Genomic DNA, 19,280 nt, shown 5'->3' with positions numbered 1-19,280 from the left:
TGTAATTAATTCCTTTTATGTGATTAGTTTGTCGTAAGACCCCCAAAAAAAAATATATATAAGCAAATACAATGCTTAAACTCACCCACAATAACACCCGAATGTTGTTCAATATGTATGCCCTCGAGTTGTTGGCTAGAGCTAGAATTTCGAGCCGGATCGGAATAAACAATAAAACGGGGCGGATCAGATTTAAGCACGAGTTCTCGAGCTGTGTTGCGCTGGGATTTGAATAACTTGGGCTTCTCATGAATAAGTATTACGGTATGCATATATATATACATACAAACGGAATTTTTCCCAAAACACTACCGAAAACAATAAATAATACAAACCCTCTATTTCTCAGCGCAAAAATATTTCCTCAATTTTGAATGCAAACTATACCAGAAATATATATATTTTTTTGTTTTCCCTTTAATTAAACAAATTTTATTTTATGAATTTAAATACGGGGGGTCATGATACTTATATTGTTATTGCTTATATTATATACAGGGTGCCGTGTACAGTAAGTGCTAATGCGGCCTTTGTCTCATCAACCGTTTGTCGTGGAGGTGTGGTTTCAGTTTAAAAAATGCTCAAAATATGTTCACAAATTACTCTGTACCAGTTTTGAGAGTGAAAATGCAGTATGTTAAAAAAAGCCGCTGTGGTGGTCGAGTGGTCATAGTCACGGACTGGCGTCGCCACAGTGGTGGCTGAAGTTGGTTTTCTGTGGTTCCCAACTTCAAGGCGTGAATGCGAGCCGGTCTCCCCACAGAGAGCAACAGACCTACAAACACCACAAATGTAATTCAATCATAACACATCACTCACTTCACTTCTGAAATATAGATGGCGGCACTGAAAAATCAAACACAACACTACATACGCACTCAGACTGTTAGGTACACACACAGTTACATTTCCGGCAACTACTCGCTAAGTAGTAAATTGCCCATAGATGGTGATAGACCTGAGTTGTGCTCTGTTTGAAAGGAAGAAAGTATGTTACAAAATAAAAAATCATTTCTTAATATGGACGCCCTGGACCCAATTAAACCCAATTAAAAAGTTGTTGCTCTGTTTCTTCGGAGGACAACAAAAAAAATTGCACGTTTCCAAGTGCAATATTCGCTGAGGCATTTGAATTCAAAAATATCGGAGAAAAGTTGGGAAAGGACAGCATAAATGAGGGAAAGAAGCGCGTTGTCCGTTAGTTTTTGCTATTATTTCCCAATTATTCTCTGATTTTTTCAAAATCAAAATATCTCAGTGAATATTACAATTAAAAACATGGGGTTTTTTTTTTTTTTTGGTTGGCTCAGAAAAGACAGGGCAACAACTTTTTATTGGAAGTTAGAGGACAAGGCGGCAGTATAAAAATTTATATTTTTATATTTTGTGACATACTGTATTCTCACTCTCAAAACTGGTACAGGGTAATTTTTGAACGCCTTTTGAGTATTTTTTAAATTGGAATCATACCTCTACAACATTCTCACGACAGCTCTCACGTGACATATGCATATATTACATGCACCCTGTATGCTGTATTTATACAGGGAGTATGCATACAGTATACAGTGTACGGCCTATATATATACAGGGAGCAAATTAAAATCCTTAAATATGGGGCTGCTATAACACGTGTTTTTACGTGATTTTAGCCATCCCGTTTTTTTCAACATTTCTACTTGAATTTTTAATCTTTACTGAAATTGTGGATGAAAATGATTTTTATTACTTATTAATTACATTACGATAATCATCACTATAAATATGAATATTCATCTCACGTTTTCACGTTTTGGTCATGTTTTCAGGGCTGCAACTAGATGCTTGGTCAGAAGGGGAAAGCACGCATTTTGCCTCCCCGCGTAATGTTGAAAGAGAGGTTAATGGGTGAAATTTGCGCCTCGTCTGGCCCGGGGTACCAGACTCGCTTGCTCCCCCCCCCCCCCCCAGTTGCTTTTCCGTGAAATACAATTTCATTCACTGCGGTTTGCAGTAGTCCTTAATTTCCTGCCCATTGACAGTTTCTCAGAAATTTTAGCCCTAATTACCGATGTTTTCTACGTTTGGCAATTTTTTTTCCTGATAATTGGCGGTGTTCCGTGTTTTACCGTGTTCACGCGTCTCATTAACAGATTGCAGTAGCCTTCAATTTCCCGTACATTGACAATTTTTTAGCAATTTTAGCCGTAATAAACAATTTTTTATAATTTCTGCAACTTTTTTAGTGACATCCCGTATTTTCCCGTATTCGTGTCTTTTCTAAAGAGAATGTGTAGATATTTTTTACATTGTGTTTCGCAACTATTTATAGTGAGAATTGACTATGTATTTTTCCTATATTTATCATCTCACTACTCATTAGTTGTTTTTAGTGGCTCTAAATTTGATGTTCATTGAAAAATCTCTGCAATTTCTGCAACGTTTGGCAACATTTTCAGGTGATGTTCCGTGCTTTCCCGTATTCATGTCTTTTCTGAACAACGTGACTATTTTTTACATTCGTGTGGAAACTTTTTTTATGGCGAGAATTAGGATGTCACGTATTCGCCTATTTATCATCTTATTAGCAGTTTTCAGAAGCCCTTAATTACCTACCCATTGGAAATTTTTTAGCGAATTTTCCGTAATTAGCAACTTTTTCTAGTCTTAGAAACTTTTTTTGGTGAGAATTGTTGATGTCCTGCATTCTCCCATATTAAGCATCATATTAAGGGAGTGCAGTAGCCCTCGATTTCTCTGGCACATTGGCAATATTTTTAGGCCGTTTTAACCCAAATTAGCTATGTTTTTCCACTCTGGCAACTTTTTTGGTCAATATCCCGTATTTTTTCGTATTCATATCTTTTCTGAACAACATGTTCATATTTTTTACATTACGTTTGGCAACTTTCTTTTGCCAAAAAATTTGCCATGTCTCGCATTCTCTCATATTCAGCATCCCATCAGCGTTCGCAGTAGCCTTTAATTCCCCGGCCGTTGGCAATTTTTTCTACGTTTGACAACTATTTTGTAATATCTCATATTCATTTCTTTTCTGAATAACGTGTGGAAATTTTTACATCACATATTTGGCAACTTTTTAGTGAGAGAATCGGCGATGTGCCGCATTCTCTCATGCTTAGCCTTTCATCAGCGGTTTGCAATAACTCTTAATTTCCTGCCCATCGGCAATTTTTTAGCAATTTCAGCCATAACTAGCAAATTTTCCCACGTTTGACCACTTTTTTTTTATGTTGTCCCGTATCTCACGTATTCCTATAGCATATTTTTGGTGGTTCATATCATTGGTTTGATTTCAGTGAAGAATAAAAAATAATTCAAATAGCTCCATTGATCAATTGAAAAAAACGGGACACTGCTAGAAAAAAAAGTTAAGATGGTTAAAAATAAGGGGAAAAATACGGGAATGTCCCGTAATATATGGGTCATATGGTTACTCTGCGTATAAGAACTTTAGTTTGAACCCTGTAGATTCGTGCACCGTATAGTGTAATATCATTTGTCCGGATAATGCGATTTATCTCAGCAAGAGAAAGAAAATAGAATGGCTGATCAGAAATGTTTGTTATCGAAGACGATGAAGCCGCCCCACCCCCCTAATAACATCAGACGTGACTTGACGCTTACGTACGTGACCGGACTCGTCAATACTCATCAATGGATGGCACCACAGTCTTCTTGAGAGAACGGTTCACATGTAAGAATTGGAATAACCAATAATTTTTCACATTTCAGATGGAATGAGGTATGGACAGATTTCAAACGATGTTGACCATCTAGGAGCCGAAAATATTTACATTTCAATTCGGTCGTAACAAACACCTCGGTTATAACGTTAATAATTGGTAGTCCCGGCTGATTCCCATAAAGAAAATATTAATTACCTTTGCTTATAACGTCAATGTGTGAAAATACGACGACTTTGACTGTAAGGGGGTCATTCAAGTATTACGTCAGCATCGCTGGGGGGGGGACGGGGTTTCGGGTTTGTTGACTTTTGATGACAAGGGAGAGGGGGGTTTGGATAATGCTTACGTCATCAACCACCCATTATAAAAATATGAAATATTCTTAGTGGCATCTTACTCGGTGTGCCGAAAACGAGAAAAACCTTTCGCTAGTTTGTGGGCACCTGAACTAACATGCTCCCTATTGATAAGTCCTCTATAGTGATCTCTAAATGTTCCGCGGATTCTTCAAGTAGACCGCAGGAAAAAATTGCTACTGCAAGGAGTTCCCCCATCGAGGGGTTAACGCACCAACACCTCGATGAGTATACAAAACAAATCTGCCGTTCGGAATCGGCAGTATATTGTAGGTCCCGGTCTAATTAGCCCTCGTGTGCAGAAAATGACCGTGGTGACCAAAAGTGATCAAATGATTCTTCAAGTGATCTGGAAATGTGTCCGGGCCGCTCAAGTGTTCTAGAACTGTATTGCGGGTCACTTAGGTGCTCTAAAAATGTGCCACATGTCACTCAAGAGATCTCTAAATGTGCCACACGTCACTTAAGAGATCTCTAAATGTGCCACATGTCACTTAAGAGATCTCTAAATGTGCCACATGTCACTTAAGAGATCTCTAAATGTGCCACGGACCGCTTAAGTGTTCTGGAACTGTGCCGCGGGCCACTCAAGTGATCTGTGAATGTGTCTCGGGCCTACTTGAGTGACCTGAAAATGTGCCACGGGTCACTTAAGTGATCTGTAAATATGCCGCTTAGTTCATCTTTACAAAATTAGGTTTGAGGTGGCGGGCCGCATCAGTTAACTCCGAGGGCCACATATGGTGCACGGGCCATGGGTATTAGCATATATGGGTTACAGGGTGGGTCGCAATGAATTTCTTAGAGAGAAATTTTGAGTTTTTAGCCTTCCAATAGCACAAATAGCATTGAAATATTAACAGAAATTTATTATAATAACAAACCATATCGAGGTATTTTCTCCCGAAATTTTAATTAAAAAAATATTTTTTGCATCAAAAAAATAAAGTTTTCATTATCCGGGGGTATAGGGGGGTTCGTGCCCCCCCGCGTACGTCTGTGATCTCAATATGCGATAGATGGTAGGGGGCAGAGCTGATGAAATTTTGCTGACAAGGGGGGAATTAAAGTTTTGCTGACAAAGTGACGGGGGGGGGGGGGAAAGGAACTAAAAAAAAAGTCTGCTGACGTAATACTTGAACGGCCCCTAACGACAGGTTTTTTAGCGTTTATCATAGTTAAGCCGGGTTTTCCTAGGAGCAGGTTACCTGCACCGTTTGCAGCGTGAAAACGCTGATTGGTTAAAAAACGTGAATTTCAGGTTTTCAACCAATCAGCGATTTCACGCTGCACGCACCGTACAAAAGCTTTTCCTAGGAAAACCCGGCTTTAGGGGTGATGTACAGTAATATGACACTTATGTATATGTTACACATTCCGTAATTTTGCTCTTTCCGACTTTTTTTTTATAAAAATGTCCCGTCTTTTTCAACTTTAATTCATAATCCTTAGTAAAATCGTTGACGAAGATAATTTGCATTATGTATGAGTTATTTTATAATCAATATGACTATAAATACGAATATTATTATTATTATATTATTATAAATGTATTATCTCATATTTTTGTCAAGTTTTTTTTTTTCTTTTCAATTTCTGTTCTCCGTGAAATATAATTTAAATCAATGCAGTTTTGCTGTAGCACTACATTTCTCGACAGGAATTATTTTTAAGGAATAATTGATAATATCGGTGACAATTGGCAACTTTCTTAGCAAAAATTTCGATGCCTCGTGTTTATGATCCCAATTTATACAAATATAAATACAAATACAAGGCCACAGCAGGCAAAATGCCCAACGAGGCGGGTAAATAAAGATGCCCATATAGCACACAAATATGGATGCCATATATTTCTAAATCTATAATTCATACAGTATAAGTCATAATTTATAGTATTTCTCTCGATCAGATATGGTCACCTTGATCATAATGAAATAAACAACTTCATACGCAGTATTTTATTGCATCTGGTAGAAATTTTTCATCAAAAATTTGTTGAAAACGTCAACTTTCAATATCGCTTATAACGGCAACATTTCAAGGAATATTCGATGTCGTTAAAACCGAATTTGAATGTATTTGTTTATGCAATCAGTGCAAAAGATGCGTCTTTTTCCTACGCTTGGAGCTTAGCATGGACTGAAGGTTTTCCGCCCCCCCCCCCCAGAGATATAGGAGGAGGCCTTCATATGACTAATGGCCATTTCCAGAAGTGGAGGATTGAGATGAACTTCTCCTATTTTTATTATTTCAAAATGAAAGAAATTTATTTTCCTTGCAATTTCCGATCAGCCACGAAGAGGGATTTCGCTGTTTACACTGACTGCAATTACGTGTTATCGTGATAAAGCATAAGCTGTGCCTGATTTATGCATCATGTTGAACAAGAGTAATTTCCCAGGGCCTCCGTACTATGAGTACTTCAAATTCGCATAATATACAGTAATACCTCGAAGTAACGTGATAGATGGGACCGATAATAAACGCGTGAGTCGGGGGTGAAATTTTGCGAACAAAATACATTAAATATTGGTTGATTGGAACCAATACTTCCGAAAAACATCAGTCTTTTCGAATATGTTAATCAAAAATGCGGGTTTTCTCACAAACAGTAGCGCTCGAAAGTGTTTTGACGAATGCAATAATATTTGTAGCGCCAACTCATTTTCATGCACTGCCCTCTGCCCTCGACTTATGTAAAGCAGAGGAAAAATGTTTATCGACACTCGCAACTGAAATTTGCTTGTTTGGGATTAGTAAGCTTTTATCGCCTAATTTTTGTTTTTGGGTGTATCGATGTTTTGACAAATATAGTTTAATCAAAGACGGAACTAATTAATTCTTATTTAATATGAATTTATAGTAGAATTATGCAGAACACATAATGGGAACTCTGAAACATAAGAAATATTCGGTGGATTCTTTTCGGGAAAGCTTAATTAAGCATTTAAATAAGGGTTGAAGAGGCAAGTTCAAGTGGCAGGTAATTTTGGTATTTCATGAGAGACAGTTCATAATTTTTAGAAACATGTTCATAATAATCTCGGGAACCTGTAAAAAGTAACTTTCTTTCAAAACGGCCGAAGAAGACAATAGATAGGATAGGTAGAACAATCAAAATGCAAGCAAAGAGTTAAAACTAGGCAAAAAAATCTGATGAATTTAATTCGAAACATGATCTTAATGTGAGCGTACCACTTGTAAAACGTTGGCTGAACATTATGGGTTTGTTTGGTTGTCTTCCGAGTGGAAAAAAATCGTTATAACTTAATCACAGAAGAGAAAGGGAGAATTATGCCAATCTTCCTTTTGACAAGAGAAACAATCCAAGGGATATAAATAGATAATATATGTATAATACACCATATATGAGGTATTACAGGCTCTACGGGTAGTTATAAGGTAATTATTAAGGTATTGTAGGTTTTCTTACTGTTAAACACGAAGGCGAAAATGGAGATGCTTCTCCGCAGATGACGTTGGTACTCTTTACCGTTTGAAAAAACCACGAGGGACAGGTTTCGTTACAAAAATGTATTTCATAACCACAATGTCGTCCTTCACGACGTGACACTTGCCCCTCTTACCGATATTACAGCAAAATGACCGTAAATATAATTCAAAATTTGTCAGAAATTGCATGAAAGGCAACAAAAGAGAGTTTTATTGATGGTAAAATCAGAGCCATAACTCGAATTTAAAGCATCAAGCATTTATAGACTGAGTTTGATAGACGAGTCGGAGAAAGAAATTATTCATTACTTCAATTGTACGAAAAAATAATGGAGAAAAGCATTCACCGACCATGGAACAAACTCATTGAGTCCATACCAAAAAAAACATGGCTAGTAGTTTTACAATCTAAACTGCTTCCAACAAACTGTGTTGACGTATTTTAGTACTTTGTTATAGTGCCCAATGCATGACTGATTTGATTATTTATTAGGTGTTTTCTTTTTTTGTTTGTTTTTGTCAAAAGACTTTTGATCCAACATAAAAGTAAATTAATTTTTTTCTTCTGAATTTAAATGTTTTTAGATACGTGATTTTTTGTTCATAATAGTTTTTAATGAGACTCGGTGTTTGTTTCGTAGGATGGATTTCATTAAAAAATTCAGATATAAATTTTGCTGACACATTTATGGTTGTCAAAAGACTTTTGAGCGCTACTGTATAATATTACAAAATTATCAATTTTTTTTTTCAAATTACCCTAAAATATGTACAAAGGAACATCATGTGTAATACAATATTTGATAACCTTTGGTCCATTCAAAGAAATGAGCTGCTTGTGTTAAAGCAGGGTAACTTTGTTATAAGTATTTGTTTCTTTGCATAAAGTCAAATGACCAAATTTGTGAGAGTGTCGAAATTATAATTAGAGTGGCAGGTGAGTGACCGGGTCAGTAAATAATAAATAGCGTAATTTTGAATTCAACGAATTGAATGGTGGCAAACCGTTATTAAGAAATGATAAGTAAGTTTCCTAATGGTTTTTGATGCCCAAATTGATTTCCAAAATCTATGGGAAGTTTTAGATCTTCAGCTGCTCTTTCCCTGTTTCTACTTTTAGCATCTTGAAAATATGCTCAGCTTGGCTACATGTGGTGTTCTTACCTGATTCATCACCATGAACCATTTCAATCCACTGATGGATGAAGGTTTCCTCCAATTTTTTTCCATTTACTCTGTCCGATGCTTTTGCCATCCAGTTGACTCCCGCCACTTATCTGATCTCGTCGATCCATCTTGTTTAGGGACGCCTTCTCGGACGTTTAACACCACGGGTGTACCAATCCAGAATACTTGTGGTCCATCTGTTGTCCTGTCTTCTTGTAATATGTCCAGCCCATTTTCATTTTAAACGTTTAATTCTTTCCATGATATTGTATACCTTTGTGTGGCTTCTTATCCAAGTGATTCGTTTTCCGTCTCTCCTTGTGATACTTAACATGCATCTTTCCATGCTCCTTTGTGTTGTCTGTAGCCTTTGTATCGTCTTGCTTGTGAGTGTCCATGTTTCAGCTCCATACATAAATCAGTGCTGGTAGCACACACTGGTTAAACACTTTTCTTTTCAGGTATAATGACATGTGGCTTTTCAGAATTACAGTTTTTGCCAAAAGTGCTCCATCCGATCCTGATTCTGATGTCCATGGTAATTGCTTGTCCCGGGTATGCATAGCTTTCTACTTCTTTTAACTGTTATTGAGCATCTTCTTCGTTGAAGATCTTCTTCAAAGCAATGGAGTCAAGCATAACTTTAGTCTTTTGTAGACTCATTTTCAAACCCACCCGAATACTTGCTTCGCCAGCTCTTGTATCATTTCTTCCGGTTCGTCTGGATTACTGCTGATAATAACAATGTCGTCGGCAAAACGCAAATGGTTGAGAAATTCTCCATTTACTTTAATTCCTTTCTTATCCCAATCCAGTTTTCTGAATACTTCTAAAACAGCGGTAAAGAGCTTTAGTATCACCCTGTCTGACTCCTTCCCAAGTTTAATCTTTGCTTTTCCTTTATCCAAACGGATCGTTACAGTTGCTTTTTGTCATGTACGTATTTCCTTAATGATTAGATGTAAGTCTTCTCTGCCCCAATTTCATCAAGAGCTTTAATAACAGCAAATGCTTACCTGATTATCACATCATAATTAAATTATTATTTCCATCCCAGTTATAATTCCCATAATACAGTCAAACTCGGTTATAACGACACCTTGGTTATAACGCCAATAATTGGAGGTACGGGCTGATTATCATAGAGAATAATGTTGATGAACTTTTCTTACAACGTCGATGAAAACGCAACGACCTCGGATATATAACGACAATGTTTTCGTTACGTTTGCTTCCATTTATATGGAATTTTCCCCCCAAGAAATTCCTAAAATTAGAGCACATCACTTTGAGTGTCATCAGCTTCAATGTGCAATACTGTGAAAAAACCGTGTAAAAATTTAAAGTTATATAACATTTATTAAAATATGAATTAAAATTGCAATATTAACAAAATTTATAGATTAAAAAGAAAAAAATAGAAATTTTTTAAATCTTTTTGAGCTCTTGTACTTAATTTATTGTGCTAAAATATACTGATACACTTTGTTTATACTAGTAAATTTTAATTTAGACTTATCCGAGCAACTGTTAGGATAGTTAGTTGTCCTTCACAACAGCACATTAATTTTACATATATATGAACTTTTATTTTATGTTTTAATTCTTCACCAGTGTTGATGTTACAACACATGATATAAGGTAATCTTGAACACAGGGTTCTTTTGAGTTGAGGGGGCTCTGGGCAGGGGAAATCAAACATTAGAAGACCTCAACTTGAGAAAAAATGTCTGGTTTTTCAAAAAAGATATTTTGTTTAAATTTGAAGCCCCAAATTAGTGGGGCCCATGCAAAAGTCAGGTCCAGCTCGAACAATCCCTAACGTATTGAAAACTTTGATCGGCAAATGAACTTCCTCAGAGGGCCGTCTTAACGCATGGGACCACCCTTGCATGGCTCAGGGGTCTCGTAATAATGAGATCTCGTTAATTTTTTCGAGATTGAGCCTGCAAATAGGACGCAAAATCATTTCTTGTCAGCTAGGGGGGGGCTCAGAAAAACAATTTGCCAGGGGGGCTCCACGATGCTCTGAAGCCCTGCTTCGTCAGCGGAACTTTTATTACTTGAGCTATTCCGTTTTGGTATATAAGGCTTTTATGGTGACTTTTAAGCATGTTGCAATGCTTTTTTATCAAGCATCTTTTTTTAAAGGGAGCCATAGAAAAATCATCTATTTCTCTCTCTCTCTTTTTCTTAATGTCGACTTAACCGAAATTTGCGACGAGTAAACGAGGGTTTAATAACATTGTTGTCTATGAAAGCTGAACGGAACCGAAAAAAACGACGCCGTAACCGGAATGACGACTTATTATGGTGATGACGAGGTTTTACTGTAATGCACCACACCAAAAAAGACTCACGAGCGCGAAAAATAATTCGTTATATCCAAATTCGCTGCATTTCCATTGGTTTTATAAGCAAGGTACGTTAACTTTTGGGATTTGCTCAACACTCTCTGTGGCAGTAGTTCCCAAAAGTTTTGGAATGTGACTCCTTTCTGACAAGAAATTTATCGGTGACCCCTACATACAGTGACCATACGTCAATTTCCGATTTTTTGCTAGCAAATGCGCTATCCAAAAAGAACTTTTCGGGACGTCCGTTTCTCTCGGTTTTAATTTGGTGATACTGACTTTCAAGAATATTTATTATTATTTTTTTAACAATATTATATAACTATTTTTTATGCAGTTAGTGTTCCTTTTGCAAGTTGGGAAAGTGTTGGAAAGTTAGTGTAGTGAAGTGCATGTTCCTTAATTTTGATATACAGGGTGATTCAGGAAGAATCATCCGATTTCAAAATAATTCTTTACTTGAATTTGACCATTAATAATATTGTTCATAAAATGTAGACACATTTCTTCCTGTGTACTTATTAATTTAAAAAAATATATATAATTCTAACATTGGATGATTTTCTATGAGTCACCCTGTATAAATATTAACTTGAAATATTGATTATTGTACAGATAGAATTTCATAACATTACATTGTGCCTTATGATTAGAGCACGGAAGTTCAGGCAAAATTCCATAAATGCCTTTTTTTGCCTATTTTCAAACCTTTTTGTAAAAATGCCTATTTGAACTTTTCTTGCCATAAATGGCTATTTTAACGTAGTTTTAAGTTTATCAGTGAATTTCAGAACCCATAATCTGCAAAACTTGGATATTTTGAGCATTGAGAACAAAAGAATTTCTCTTTTTAAAATTTCCAACTCTCAGTATCAGTTATCATCAGAAAGCCCCCCCCCCCAGCCCCATTTGAACGAGAATAAATGATCTGAGAGATAGGAAACTTGGTGTTGCCACACATGCATTAACTTTTCTTTGACTGCATGGTGTTAGACGTGAATGATTTCGCTTCAGATGAACGCAGCCCATGCTAGAAAAACAGAGGAAGATTAGAAATTTTTGTTTCTCCACAACCACTCCACTTACAAACATATTCAGCATTCGAATAAATTTATCAGAGTTGCCCTCAGAAGTGCGAGTCAGATGCGACCACACAGGGTCCCGCGCTTGAAATAGTTCCGCATGTGTGGCAATATAAAAAAAGTTATATTTTTTTACAAAAAAGAACGAAGAAGCTATGTTTCAACTATATAAATGACAATGATTATTCCAAATAATATAACAAATAAACGAGAATTATTCACAATTCAAAGGAGCCCCACATCATCTTCTCTAAGGGCTCTGCGTCTGATAGCTCTGGAATTGATCTAATCCTGATAGTCCACTAATATTTTATTTTGGGTTTGAAATCAGTTTGCTTGGATAATGATGTTATTATATAAACTATAATTAAAACAGTACACGGATTAAGTGCAACCAATTTTTCAGCTAGTTTTTGGACCCATAATACCATAGTTTTCAGTTACATTTTCTTCCTCCCATAAATTATAAATGCCTTTTTTAGTGCATCTTTTAGGCATTTTTAGTGCCTTTTTGCCTGCCTATTTTGATCATTTTTAGTGGCTAAACTTCCGGGAACTACTTATGATATACTACTTATGTAAGTAGCTAAGCTAAATAAAAACATTTTTTAGTTGGGACAAATTTTTATTTACGTTGCAAAAAATAAAATATATTTCTAACTTTGACGTTTTTATTTTGGAGAATCTCTCGCGAGCCCCCAGGGGGGTCACGACCTACACTTTGGGAACCAGTGCTTTATGGGAATCAGTCGGGACCGAAAATTATTCCCGTTGTCGTTACAGCCGATTTTGACTGCATATCAGCTAAAGACGGCAACACTTTTTCCTAGTTGTTTCCCTTTATCGTTGGTTTCCTCTTTATTATGTTAGTATCAGGCAAAAATTTATTGCTCTTCCACACAATTAATGTTACACGAACTCTCCCTTAAAAGAACAGGAATATTTTATTTAACAATAAATAGAGAATTGTTCCCGAGAGAGAAAAAACCAAAATCACTAATGAACACAAAACTTGCTTATCATCATTATAAACGAATTTACACTCGCTTCTTCCACTTTTAATCTTGTATTTAAATTAGCCGCTTATCAGTCGTACATAATATACTTAAATGAGACAGTTTTATAAAACATGAAAGTGGTTTATTCATTATAAAGATGAAAAAAATTGGACTAATTATCTCGGACTAATTATCCACACACGAGAGATAGAACTAATTCTTCTAATTTTTCTCCCATGAAATTTAATATTCAATAAACTAAAGTAGAAAATTTCAGGCGCCGAAAATCTAGCCGTATGTGATATAGAACCACACCCTTGAAGCGGCACGTGGGGCCATCTTTCCAGGCCACACTAAAACCAATGGTCAGATATAACAATAACATATTCAACACTCGTTCGTTGACCATCTTAGATATCATAAATATTCTTTTATGTTTTTCTCCCTCGAGTCATATTAAATGTCTTTTTCATGATAAAAATGGAAATTTATAATATATATCTGTTCGGTGTATGGTCAAGAAACTTTTGGACTTCATAGGAGAATACTTTTAATGGACTATGAATGATTTCGACGGTTATTCGGGTGTCTTTTTCTGAATAACGTGTGGATATTTTTTCGAATAGAATGAATGCTCCAATTTTCTAACAGTGGTGGATATTAAAAGTACGTCTATACAAGTTTGAGTTTGGATATGAAAGCTATGTCCTCTGGGCTGGGATTTTTTACGGGACCCTCTATGGTGAATTTAGACTAAAAAAAATGATGAAAAATTCGTCCGAACCTTCTAGATAGAGCCCTACTAGTCTCACCCATGAAAGAAGGCAATGATGGAAATTTCAGTGTACCTGTTCCGAGTTGTTTTAAACTAAGTTTCCAGTGCTTGTTTCTCGCATGGGTAAACGGGGCACGTACCCAGAGCCCACAAATTTTCGGGATGCTAAAATTAACATTTTCTTTCGATATTTTAATTTTTAACAAAAATATAAATTATTATTAAATATTTGATTTTTGATCGTCTTGGGCAACATGGGCCCTTCTATGTCTCTCTACCCTGCATACGCCTCTGCCTCAAAGAATGCAATACATAAGAGGCCCTAAAAAGACTCTTCCTAATGTAATGCTCAATATTATACCGGGTGATTCAGAACTCATGGACAAAGCTTTTAGGAGTGATGGAACACATCCACATAAGCAAGTTCCGTCACACAATGCATGGTCGTAACGGAAGTGGTGAACGCTAGACGCGGCGCTGTCACTGAACACATAGCGTACTGGTTTTACCACTTAAGCGTACGAACATAATTCCCGCAGGTTTTCGATTTTTCGAGTCGGCGCCTTTACCTGAATTTCAGGTTTTTTTTAACCAAGACCCGTAAATAATCAGCGTTTTCGCGCTGCATGCGGAGCAGAAAATCTGGTCTTAAGGTGCGAACATAATGCACGCTGGTTTCCGATTCTGCAAATCCGCGATGTTACGGATTGGTAAAAAACTTGAATTTCAGGTTTTTTAGCCATTTTGTAACGGCGCGGACTTGCAGAATCGAAAACCAGCGTGCACTATGTTCGTACCCTTAGGAAAACCCAGCTTTATCGTCGTTTCTATCGTTGATTGCAGAAGGAATGGCTGGTATCAGGAAAAGGCGGACATGCATTTCATGCATGGCACTGAGAACGGGAATGTTCTGGAAGCACAAAGACTGCACTGGAAGGGTTTTCTGACAAGACTCGTGCCAGGTCGAAAAACTTTTGATCCATTAAACCGGAGTCTGTGCAAAAAGGACTTTTTGTAGCGTCCTCACGCTCCTGGTACGCCCTGTATCCTGCATGATGCTCATAAATGAACCAGTTTGTTCTTCGATCAATTTTACTTTATCTGTAGGCTGATGATATTTATTCGAGAAAAATACGGAAAAATTTGGATCCTAAATACGTGATACCCCAAACGTCCCCAAAAAATGCCAATAATCTGCAAAATCGTCAGTAAAAGGTGAAATTGTGCAAAAATTTCACAGAAAAATGTTCAACACAGTAAATAAGTGACAAAAATTTGCAATAAAAAGTATATATATATATATATTTTTTTATGAATAAAATAAAACATCTATTTATATTTGGGGGCTCAAAACTATCATAAAATAATTTATAAATATTATCTTTATCTACGATTTCCGTAAGGATTACGTACACATTTCAAGTGAGGTTCACCAAAAAAAAAACGGGAAAAAATGATATTTTTATTTTGAAAAATCGGAATAGAGCTAAAATTACGGGAAAATCGGGGATGTCAAGTAAAATATGAGTCATATAGTTACAGTAGTTATCTGTGAAATATATAAAATTTCATGCTCAATTCTCTTTCACGTTCCCCGATGTTTACGAAATTCTGTGTCCTGAATAATCGAGGTCCTACAATACTTAAATGGCTAAATAAAAACTACAAAAAAACATTGAAAAACCGTAAACGCATGAAGATCAAATCATTTGACAATCGTTCATGCATCAGACTTTTTTTAACATACGCGAAGTCCGTTTTGTTTTTATTTTTCTATACATCGTGGAAGCGATCATGTAAATAATAAATTGGTAATACCAACAGCTTAGTGACAAAACAAAAACTTTTCTTTCCGTTTAACCCTTTTTGTCGTTATTTAAGAAGTTTCCGAATTCCGTGTACGTATTTACGGAAAATAAAGAGTATTTTTTCCCACAGAGATATTCGTTGACATTTGAAACGCATCAACGAATGCACAGTATTCAACAGTCAGTATACAAAGCGGAATATTTCAAAGACTTACTATGCCTAAGAGTTTGCCTTTGGCGTAAGTCATATTGGTTTTTGGGTCTCGAACGAATTCAGTTTTTGAACTTTTCTTCTCATCTTCGCAGTTTTTCTTTTCCGCTTCATCAGAATCTGATAGGATTGTGCTGTTACTGCTTAAGCTTCGCAAAAATTCCATATCCACGAAACTCTAAAAATATATTAATTAATATAAATTATTAATACTGTAGTTTTAACAAAAAAAAAAAGCATAACTCTAGAGAAAAAGTTCAAAATATATCTTTTGGTTTTTCTCAGTTATTTAGGTCTGTTTTTGATCTGATGTTCTGACCTGGACCCTGAAAAGGATTGACTTGGTCAGTAATAAAAATTAATATATTTTTATTTAATGATAAAACAAAGTTGTGCCCTTCAATGAATGGTTACTATGAAAATCTTTAAACATTCTGAATGATATAATGAATGACACTTATTTTTGCATCGAATGTGCTCTGTGATTATTTCCACAAATATGAGATTTTATATTTCTTATATTCGATTAAATCTTAATTACGATTCAGAGATAATTGAAATTAATGCTGGATAAAATAAATTTTATGTTTACGAGTGTGAAAATATGTTAACATTGATATAACTTTGACAATAAAGCTTATAAATTGATTTTTTAAAGAAAAGAACTTAAATTTGGGAACCATAGATTGTAAACTGGCTATAAGGCCCACGAAAACTTCGTTTTATGCCCTAAAATGTAATTCAAGTGTCAATTTCTAAACTTTCTTTTTTTGGAATTTTTAAGCATAAAAATGGTTGTAAATTTAACATTTAAATGAAGCCTGAAGCTGTTGACGTTAAGTCCCGGTAATAAAGCAGCCTATTTTAGAGACTTTTTGTACTTTAAGTTTCGGTTCAGATGCGGCTTATGCATGCACAGAATATACTGTAACTGAATAAGGCCTGGGTCTGATATGTACCCGATTGACTGGCCCGTTGCATCGTTTGACTTTGAGATCTCCATATCGGTAATTTTAAGGAACCGAGATAGAGTGATTAATGTGAATTATTTAATTGGATCACTTCATGCATTTATTGCAAAATTTACTTCTTGACATTTCCTAATTCGGTACATGTTTTTACATGTTTTATGACAAAAAGAGATCATTCTGTAGGGTCTTTTAAAATACATTCAAAAGTTTCACAATTTATGCAGAAAAAGTTAGGTTTAGACAGTTTTCTTCCGTTTTGCAAAAACTAGTTGTTTTAACTAATGCCCTTTTTGCATAATTCAACTATTCTTTGAAATTACGTATATCGCAATAAAATAATATATAACGTGTGTTTATTTATTTATTTATTATTTTTATTTTTAGTTTATTCGAAACAATCATTATGTACATTCTGATATGCCAATCAAAACGAATTTCTAATAATTACACAGACAATCATGCTCCAAATGGGATTCAAACAAAATTTCTAAATTTTAATAACAATTCGTTTTTTTAAAATTAATCTAATGACGAATCCATACCCAACAATTGTCGAATATACCAAATTTTATTTAGGAAACACAAAAAAAATCAATTGAATATTTATTTATTTTTTGATATTAAAATGAAAGTTAAAAAATGTATGTACATATAATTTGTCTATTAACAATTAATAATATTTTATTATAATACAACAAAAAACTTACCTGGAGATGATGGAAAGTTTTCTGATTCCAAAACTATTTCATAGATCGGTTTTATATCGGGAAAAAAAAATTTACTAGATAATTAGTGGCAAAAACCTTCAACTAAAGTTCAATAAATTTATTAATTTAAAATTTATTTCATTCCATGTGCCATGCTTTAAATTTGTAGCAAAAATAGTAAATATCGTGAGGAAAAAAAAAGTATTATTATATCTTTACTTTTTCCTGTGAAGTTAGCTTGACTACTGAGCACGCACGTGCTGAGATGAAGAAGACCCAAGAAATTGGCTCGAAAATCAGAAATAGCGCCAATTCTGACGCCAAAGGTATTTTTCCGTTTAACATTAAGTTCTCGTAATGATAAATTTCATGAATTTTTTTTTTCCAACAATATCAATAACTCCTTAAAAAAAAATAAAATAAGAAATAAATCCTGGTTTCAAACAATGAATCCGATAATTTCGGACATTTTTGTGATATTTAATATTCAATCAATATTTTCCTCTTTTTGCATTTAATCTGATTAATTGCAGTTTTCTTGAAAGCAGTTTTTTTCACCCATTTTTCCGATTTCGGAGTTAATTATAGAGGGTTCGTCCGAAAAAAAAAATTTAAATCGCTGTGTAGATAGTTGATAACCTAATGAGCAGGTGCAAAAATTTGCTTTAAATGGCGTGATGGCGCAAAAAAAATGAATTTTCAGGAGAAATCGAATTCAGGAATTTGAGGATAATTATTACACGCTATTGTCATATATAAAAGATTCACTTTTAAAAATACTGAATCCATTGAATTTCATTTTTCAAGATTAATTTCGATAATGATTGATGATCGTTCGATGAAATATCGAAATTAGATTTATCGCTCGTTTAAATCAATTATAATTTATTATAATATCATAAATTTTTTTTTTAATTTACTGTATAGACCAGGGGTGATAAACTGGTGGTCCGTGGGGTCAGATTCAGTTTTGCTGTTTAGTTCCAAATTTAATTTTTAAAATTTTTATATTTTTAATTATAAATATAACTAAATTTAAATGATGCTACAACAAGTACAGTCAAGCCCCGTTGTAACGACACCATCCGTCCCAAAGAATTTTGGTGGTATAACGAGTTTGGCGTTATATCGGATCATGGTCGGAATAGCGTTTCGGAGAGAGGCTCCATTACATAAATTCACAAATTGTTATGAACCACTGTATCTCAGTGTCTTATTAGTGTTACTTCATAAATAAAATAACCTATTTTATATGTATTCAGTCTTAAGATTTTAAAAACTGTATTATTACTTAAATATTTCTTGATGTAAAAGTTAAGAGATACATATTTTACACTTACCTCTGAAATTATTTTACTTCTACGTAAGTTTAGCGATGCATTTTATAAGTACAAAAACAAAGGAAAACAATGGCGGCATTGCTCTTTTTTTCAGTCCGTATTGGTTTGATAATCACAATTTGCCGTTTCTCAGATATGGAAAGGACAATACCTGTCGACATAGTTTGAATGTACCAAATCATAGTACTCGAAATGCAATGACCAGCGAGTAAAAACATGCATTGCTGATAAAATTTTTGCAGCAAGCTAATTTTTTGTCCTCTTTCCCCTATCAATAAATCTGTTTCGTTGAATATGTAGGTTGTTTAGGTTCCTACACGCATTCAGGTATTCAATGTGCTTTTTAAGACCCCCCCTGACCACACC

General features: G+C 35.0%; 1 protein-coding gene across 2 annotated transcripts in view; it reads right to left on the bottom strand.

The window, feature by feature from the left end:
• Positions 1-17,788, bottom strand: part of LOC149065524 (serine/threonine-protein kinase PLK2-like) — a 127,799-nt gene extending 110,011 nt beyond the window's left edge. The window contains exons 1-2 of one of the 2 annotated variants that reach the window (XM_089253742.1): positions 17,575-17,788; positions 15,901-16,074 (exon numbers count right to left, since the gene is read on the bottom strand). In XM_089253742.1, the coding sequence (XP_089109868.1) occupies positions 15,901-16,062 (162 nt within the window). In that variant the 5' untranslated portion in view covers positions 16,063-16,074; positions 17,575-17,788. The remainder of the gene's footprint in view (positions 1-15,900; positions 16,075-17,574) is intronic. The other variant, XM_089253741.1, reaches the window with a different exon arrangement.
• Positions 17,789-19,280: the final 1,492 nt, after the last annotated feature.

Source organism: Pholcus phalangioides, unplaced genomic scaffold, assembly GCF_987345545.1.
Source record: "Pholcus phalangioides strain wild (caught in Gottingen) unplaced genomic scaffold, Ppha-v1.0 ptg000039l_1, whole genome shotgun sequence".
NCBI lineage: Eukaryota > Metazoa > Arthropoda > Arachnida > Araneae > Pholcidae > Pholcus > Pholcus phalangioides.
Note: the sequence above shows the minus strand (reverse complement) of the source record. Positions and strands in the feature narration are given on the sequence as shown.